The sequence below is a fragment of the Sylvia atricapilla genome, chromosome 1, assembly GCF_009819655.1.
Source record: "Sylvia atricapilla isolate bSylAtr1 chromosome 1, bSylAtr1.pri, whole genome shotgun sequence".
Taxonomy (NCBI): Eukaryota; Metazoa; Chordata; class Aves; order Passeriformes; family Sylviidae; genus Sylvia; species Sylvia atricapilla.
This window is the reverse complement of record NC_089140.1, coordinates 69,865,104-69,873,368: the sequence shown is the minus strand read 5'-3', so window position 1 is coordinate 69,873,368 and position 8,265 is coordinate 69,865,104. Positions and strand designations below refer to the sequence as shown.

The 8,265-nt window shown below is 43.8% G+C and overlaps 1 protein-coding gene across 1 annotated transcript; it reads left to right on the top strand.

Annotated features, from left to right (window-relative positions):
- The first annotated feature begins 50 nt into the window (after positions 1-50).
- LOC136365288 (leukocyte elastase inhibitor-like) lies at positions 51-7,762 on the top strand. The gene is made up of 6 exons (XM_066325601.1): positions 51-273; positions 1,856-1,993; positions 2,606-2,723; positions 2,959-3,101; positions 4,692-4,859; positions 6,331-7,762. The coding sequence occupies exons 1-6, from the start codon at positions 106-108 to the stop codon at positions 6,814-6,816; spliced, it is 1,221 nt and encodes a 406-aa protein (XP_066181698.1). The 5' UTR covers positions 51-105; the 3' UTR covers positions 6,817-7,762.
- Positions 7,763-8,265: the final 503 nt, after the last annotated feature.

Here is an 8,265-nt window from a genome sequence, read left to right as displayed (position 1 = left end):
CTGCCTACTTTACCCTGGAATGTTTAAAGGAGAGAAAGAACTGTTTTGCATTGAAATCAATGTGATCCATTGTTGTTCTGTGTTTTATGTCCCAGGCTCAGAAGCATGGAAAGCCTCTGTGCAGCAAACACCACTTTTGCTGTGGAGCTGTTCAGAAAGCTGTGTGAGAAGAACCGTGGGCAGAATGTGTTCTTTTCACCATTTAGTATTTCTTCTGCTTTGTCTATGGTTCTGCAGGGTGCAAGAGGTAGCACTGAAGCCCAAATAAACAAGGTAGGTCAGAATAAATCTAAAATGGATGGCATTTCATGTGATCATCTGAGGAAGTGATGTGTCTTACAGTCTGTGACGTGTTGTGGTTGTCACTGTGGTGTGAGAGAGCAGATCTCTTCCTCTGGTGTGTGTGTAAACAGAACACGTTTTCTTTTTTGTTTTAGTGTGGGCTTTGTTCATGATGAGATTAAGAGTTTCCTGGGTTTATTTTGTGGTTTTTAAGACCAATTATCTTTTTTATGTAACTAAGAGGTACCTGGATTGTTTTTAATCCTCAGTTGGTGGCTACATAAATTTTTTTTTCCTTATTTGCTTGGGCTTAAAATGATATGCTACATAATACATATCATATAATATGATATAATATCATATATATACTATCCTATATATATGATACATACTACATATTATTTCATAATAAACAAACCGAAAATAAAGGCAGCCACCTAAGAAATATATAAAAAATGTCACTGTCTGCATTTTAAACTGCTAACTGCAACTTGGTTTACTCCTTTGTAAGAACTTGTTCAGGTAGCAAGTATCTTTTGGCCTGTATTTTATGTAGGAAGTGACAATATGAGGTGCAGAACCAGTGCTTTTGGTTTTGATGTTTGCTTCCTTCCCAAAGTGGGAGGGGAGTATCAACTGGTATCTTGTTTCCATGCCCTTTATAAAACTTTCTCCAAGTCCTACATTGTTGCCATAATTGGAGATATTCCAAATCCATCTAGGTGCAGTTGTGGACTGCCAGCTCTAGGTGTCCCTGCTTGGGCAGGGCTTTGTAGCAGATTTTCCCCTTCCCACCTGAGTCATTCTGTGATCCTGTAGCCCTTGGCCTGAGGGCTGGTGATGCATTCTATAGGAGGCCAGAATGGTATGAGCCCCTCACAGGTGCTTCACCTCCTGAGGGCTGCCCACAGCCTCAGAACATGGCTTATAAAAACAGTGAGAGGTGTTTGGAAAAGCAAGAGGTGTTGATTTACCCCTTGTCAAAGGGGAAAATAACAAATTTTTCCAAAGCAGAAGTGAATAAGCCATTCAAGGTGTAGGGAGGTCCCTTACACCTGCTAAGACACCCTGAAAATGCACCCGGAGTCTCCCTGGTCTCTTTCAGTAGGTAAGATCTAGGAGGGGTTTTTTTGGCATGCTGCACAGCAGAAATAGATCCAGTACCTGAGGTACAGCTCAAACTGTCCAACAGGTGATTTTGTGTTGTAACTGTGCAAATTATGCTGAGAAGAGCATCAAAGTTTCTGTTTCTTTGCTTTATAAGTGAAGCAAAGAATGAACCCCAAATCTCTTCCTCATTGTGAATACCTGGGGAATGTGGCTGCATTGCTACAGAATGAAAATCAGGGCTGCTGCTCTGCTGCTCCCTAATTTATGATTTGTGCAACCTCTTGCTGGGTACATCAGATATGCCCTGCAGGGTAAGCTCCAGATGGGTGGTGTGGTGAAGAAATCTTTTGGCTTCAAGTCACAGCGGTTCACTTAAAAGTAATTTTAATATTAAATGAGTCATTCTGACCAAGTGTGTTTAGAGAAGTTCTGGACGCTGCTGTGGATGTTGGTCTCTGTGCAGGTGCTTTCTCTGAAGAATGCTCAGGATGCTCACAATGGGTATCAGTCCCTTCTCTCTGAAATTAATGATCCCAACACCAAATACATCCTGAGAACTGCAAACCGGCTCTATGGAGAAAAGACCTTGGAGTTTCTTGCAGTAAGTAGCCCTTAAATTTGTTATGATTCTTAGTAGAATGTACTTGCTACCCCTTTCTTCTGGAGATCGAAGGCAGGCTTAGGGGTTTGCCTCTCAAATATTCTGGGCTGATTGCCAGGAGTGCAATAGATTCTGCCAGAGCCCAGGGTATGAACCTGGTGGAGAATGTCCTTTAAATAATTAGTGTTCTGAGTGGACACAAGCAGGGTAAAATCCATCAGTCTCTACACTCTGGGGTTCTGTCATCCATTCGCATATTTAGCTGTGGGACAAATGGTTGATGTATCTCTTAGCAAAAGTCTTTTACAGATCTATAAAATCGTATGTCATGTCCCTGAAGCACAAAAGAGAAACATGAAAAATACTCCTAACATTATTGTCAATGAAGTGTGGAAGTTTGTAGTAGAGTGCATAATCCATAACAATAATATTGATTCCTAGTCCAAAGAAGTGATGTAAGTCCTAGTAGGAACTTGTCAGCAAAAACTTTAATGGCTTTGTATGCAGGAGTGTAAGGAAGGCAGGCAGATTTCCTTGGAGAACGTAAGACTCATCTGTGTCTGAACGAGAGTGAATCTCTTGCTGACAGTGTGCTGTGACTGTCCCTGTTAGTCTTTCCTAGAGTCCAGTCAGAAATCCTACCATGCTGGCCTAGAGCAGATGGACTTTGTGCATGCTTGGGAGGATTGCAGGAAACAAATCAATGGCTGGGTAGAGGAAAGGACTGAAGGTGAGTGCTTGGCCAAGTGGCCAGTTGTGTTGAATGGCAGCCATGGTTGGTGTAAACACCTACTTCAGGATGTAGGATTTTGAATTCAAACCACTGAAATTAGGGCTATTGCTCTGTATGGTCCATAAATTTCTTCTCTATTGTGTAATAAATATAGAATAGATATTATTTTGGATCATAATTTGATGCATGTCAACCTATGAAATAATATGGATTTTTCTTTTGTACCGTAAAGGTAAAATTCAGAACCTGTTGTCAGAGGGGATTCTCCATTCCCTGACCAGACTTGTGTTGGTGAATGCCATCTACTTCAAAGGCAGCTGGAGAGAGCAGTTCAACAAAGACAGTACCAGAGAAAGGCCATTCCATATTAATAAGGTATGATGTGCTAAAATGCTAACCATACACTGTGTTGTGGTTTGAAAGCAAAACAAGTCAGCGGCTCCAAGTCAGAAATGCAATTTAAAGAGAAGAAAAGGGGAAAAAAGTAAAATAAAATAAATGGAATGATACAAAAGACCTCTAACATCATCAGGATACAACCTAAGCAGGGTGATGGAAGCAGTCCAGGTGAGGTGGTGCTCCTGAAGCAGTGATCCTGTAGAAAGGTCTGGTAGCTCTGGTCCTCTGGGCATCCAGTGTGTAAGGGCTGCCTGTATTGTTCCAAATCTTAGCTTATATCCAGGTGAGAATGCTTGGCTCCTCCCCCTGGGCAGAGCATCTCACAAAGGGATGATGAGTCATAAAGGGGGTCCTTGATGGCCCATTAAAGAGAGATAGCTCCCGGAGGGAGTTACCTATGAGTCATGCAGGAAGGCATTTGGTGGGCCATTAACATAAGGCACCCCAGAGCGAGAGGGGCCTGGGAAGACACTGCTCCAACAATTGGATTCATCAGTTCATGAAGATGGTCATAGAATACTTTGTGCACTTCCTATACTACAACCCAGGGCACATCGTTAGGTGGATGTTGTCTGAAACAAGCCCCTTTCTGAAGAAATTAAACCTTTCAAGCAGGGTTTGCTTGGAGAGGCTGTGTGAGATTCCTTATGCCCCCTCACTTTCATATGAACACCCTCTTTGCTGAGCTTCTTTGAACTTTGACATAATTACTAGAACCTTGCATATAGCACAAAGAGAGGTGTGAAAGCTTGTGAATTTCGGTGGTCTTCAGTCAGAGCTTCCTTGCTGCACTTCCGTCCCTAAGCCATTCCAAAAGAAATGGAGAACAAATCTCCTTTGAAGAACTGTGTGCTCTGCAGTTTTGTTTTTAGAAGCAGATTAGTGCTTTTGATGGGGGCTTGGGCAGTGGCATGGGCAGGCCGTGGCTGCCCCTCAGGATCCCCTGCAGCTCTGGGTTGGCCTCCAGGAGTCACTAACAAGAACTGGCAATGTGCCACTCTTAACTCACCTGCATGAAGGAAGCATTGTGGAAGACTGAAGCCCCCATGCCTGTCTGGGAACTGTCCCTTTCGCACTGATGAAATAAATGCCAGAATGTTTGAAAATGCTAATGTTGCTTTTAAATAAGGGAATGTTTCTGTTACCCCAGACTACCTCTGACAGGAACTTCAGAGACTGCTGGACTGATTAATTTCCTGACACCTTGCTCTGTCCCTGTGTGAAAGTGTTGAAAAAGCTGGCAGGAGTATTGGCAGTTTCTGTTCCATGTTCTATTCCCTGCAGCTTTGTAAGTTTATAGACACGTTTGAAGATATAGCACGAACAGCATATAGGGCTGATGAATAATCGTCTTTTGACTTGTGGTGGAATATTGTGCATTGCTGCTGCACCTGGCCAAGTTTTACCTCGTGCTTTCCAAAGACAGTGGTAGTGTCTGTGCTCTGTGGTGTGTGATCAGTTGTCTTTGGTCACACCCTAAAAGGCCCTGAGTAACTCACTGCTTGCTTCATAGTTTGAGACCAGCTGGAAGCTCAGCACTAACTGTTGGCATCTCTTGATTTCTAGAATGAGACCAGACCTGTGCAGATGATGTTCAAAGAGGAAAATTTTAAGATGGCCTACATTGGGGACTTGCAGACCAAAATCCTTGAGCTCCCCTACGTGGGTAATGAACTGAGCATGATCATCCTGCTCCCTGATGCAATCCGGGATGGATCCACAGGCTTGGAAAGAGTAAGTTGTTGAGCTGAGTGCAAAGACAGCCTGAATCCTTCCAGGGAAGAAGTTTGATATTGCACAGAGACCTGCAGTTCAAAATCAGAATCATTAGGTTGGAAATACCTCTGAGATCATCAAGTCCAACCCAACCCTAACCTCAGCTAAACCATGGCACTAAGTGCCACTTCTGGTCTTTTCTTAAACACATCCAGAGATGGTGAATCCACCACCTCCCCAATAAGACCGTTCCAATACTCTATTGCCATTCCTGTAAAAAACTTTTTCCTGCTATCTGGGCTTTATTTCCCTTGGTGCAGCTTAAGACTGTGTCCTCTCATTCTGTCAGTTGCTGCCTGAAGAAAGAGGCCAACCCTCACCTGGCTACAGCCACCTTTCAGGAAGCTGTAGAGAGTGATAAGGTGACATCTGAGTCTCCTTTTTGCCAGGCTAAACATCCCCAGCTCCCTCAGTCCCTCAGCTCCCTCACAGGCCTTGTGTTCCAAGCCCCTCACCAGCCTCATTGCCTCCTCTGGACATGTTCAAGCATCTCAACGTCCTTCCTAAACTGAGGGCCCAGAACTGGACACAGCACTCAAGGTGTGGCCTGACCAGTGCCGAGTACAAGGGAAGAATGACCTCCCTGCTCCTGCTGGCCTCACTATTCCTGATACTGGCCAGGATGCCGTTGGCCTTCTTGGCCACCTGGGCGCACTGCTGGCTACTGTTCAGCTGCTGTCACCAGTACCCCCAGGTCCCTTTCTGCCCGGGCACTGTCCAGCCACAACATCCCCAGCCTATAACACTGCAGGGGCTATTGTGGTCAAAATGCAGGAGTCGGCATTTGGACTCATTAAACTTCATCCTATTAGATTCTGCCATCCATTCAGTCGTTCAGTCCCAGAGCAATTGTGTTGCTGGTACTCGAGGCCAGCAGAAATGTCCCTCTGCTCCCTGTCTCCAGAGTGACTTCCCGTGCCATGTCCTTGCTGCTCAGGCTGTGTGCTGCTGCCTTAGGCAGAAGCTGTGGAAGAAGAGATGTCCCTGCTGAGGAGCAGAGGTCATCTGCATTTGTGCTGAAGGCACATTGTTGGAATGTGGAGAGGGGGATTTTGGGTGGGCTCTTTGGAAGTCCTGTGGCTTGTCCTCTAGATGTTCTGTGCTGAGCAGCTGGCAGGGGGTGTGTGCCTCACTGCCTGGACAGGGGCTCTCAGGAAAGGGCAGCATCTCTTTTGTGGTGAGGGCAAGATACAAGTTTGGGCTCTTTGGCACTGCGAGCAGGGAGTTTATTACGAAGGTTTTCTTTACATTTCTTCCCTATATTAAAATGAAAAGAAAATAACCCCCCCTGTCTTTGAGGTAATTGGTGGGGGCAAAAGAAGATGCATGTTATGTGCTTTTTTTGCACAAACAGAGTCATCAGTATTTTGGCGCAGTAACTTTGACTATCTTTCCATTGTAATGAAGTGAATTTGTGATTTTCCTTCAGCTGGAAAGAGAACTTACTTATGAGAAGATGATAGATTGGATCAGTCCAGAAATGATGAGGTCTACACAGGTGATGGTGTATTTACCCAGATTTAAACTGGAAGAAAACTACGATCTGAAACCTGTTCTGAGCCGCATGGGAATGCCTGATGCATTTGACTTGGGGAAGGCAGACTTCTCAGGAATCTCATCTGGCAAGGAGCTGGTGCTGTCTGAAGTGGTTCACAAGTCCTTTGTGGAAGTCAATGAAGAAGGCACTGAAGCAGCTGCTGCCACAGCTGCAGAGTTTTGCGTGCTTTCTGAAATGATAGATCCAGAGGCGGAATTCACTGCAGATCATCCCTTCCTCTTCTTCATCCGGCACAACAAAACTGGCAGCATTTTGTTCTGTGGCAGGTTTTGCTGTCCTAAGGAGGAGATGTCTTGGCAGCATAGGGGCCATCATGTGTTGGGTCTTCAGGCACCAACGGGATGGGACTACTGCTAGGCGTTTCTTAAACCTTTATTGCGGCACCAGTCTCATAAGAGGATTTTACATAGCTGAAGGATGGCATCAGGTCACATCTGCCAGTAGTAGCCAAAGAGTTCTTTGTTACAGAGCATCTCAAAAGTTTTCCAGCCAATAACAAACATATTGTTAAAGCTTACAGGCAATTCTTTTAACCAATCACAGAAAGCAGACATACACCTGCGTCACACAATGCTAGCTTTTATGCTTTCTATTAACAATATTCCGTGATTAAGCTTGAAACTTTCTACTGTCTTGCTGAGCATATTCTTCTGCAGCCACAAGATCTATCCTAGCCAAACCCCAAGACTCAGAATATTCTTTTATGTCCTTGCTTGCTGTACTATTGTAACTTTTCCTACTTTCAAACTTTGCCATTACAGCTGATTCTAAATTCTCTAGTTCTTTCTGTTTCTGGGGCCTGCTTTCTCAGATTTCTAAAGTCTTATTACCTTTAATATTTCCTACAATTCTCCTGCTCGGTACAACCACAAAGTAACTCTCTTCACTTTGTTGCTTTTTAACTACCTTGCATTACATAGCTCTCTTGCAATATGCGTCTTTTCAGCTAACAAAGCAACATTACAAGTTTTCTACACAAAAGCACATCAGCAACATTATATGTCTCTCATACTTCTTTTTGCTTATCTAAAGTATCTCTCTTGCTTGCTTTAGGCATTGTTTTTTTAAACCATAAGAATTTTACTGTTGTAAAAGGTTTGGTCTATTTTAAGGATGTGAGTGAAATTCGGTAGCAGTTGCTGTTTACCGCTCTAATGAGTCTCATCTGTTCCAAGGCCTTAATTCAAAGCCTTCATCTATGTCTATATTTGCATTCACTACCTTTATAGAATTTTGAGTACTTTCTGTGCTTCCACTTTCTACATCTCTCTCTTGTACAATAAAAACTTCTTTGATGCTTTCATCCATCATTGGATTGAACACACCCAAGTATACAGGGTACCACCCCTAGTACCACGACTGAAATGGCCAACACACATGAACCTATTTTGCAAAGTTCCCTCAACCAACGTGTAGGGTTCTATCCTTTGAACAAATCATCTAGCCATGATCCATCGTCTTCCTTGATCTGACCTGTTAAATCTTACAGCTCTTGTATACTTTTGTGAATGGATTCAGAGTGATCAGAGAGGTTCATACAACACAATCCTTCAAATTTCTCACAACCATGTCCACGTGCCAATAAAAGGAAATCAGTTGTAGCAAGGGTCCCTAACTATTAGGAGGTCGGACAGGACAAACGACACGTCTAACCGATGCGGCTACCACGTCAAATTCCGTTTTATTACCAGCCCGCGGTGAGTTATATAGGTTCACTACATAGTCTACAGTTACAGGCTATACAGAGAATGCAAACACCCTTATCTACGTCTTAAGGTGGCTAAAGTGTCAGAACTACAATTCTAC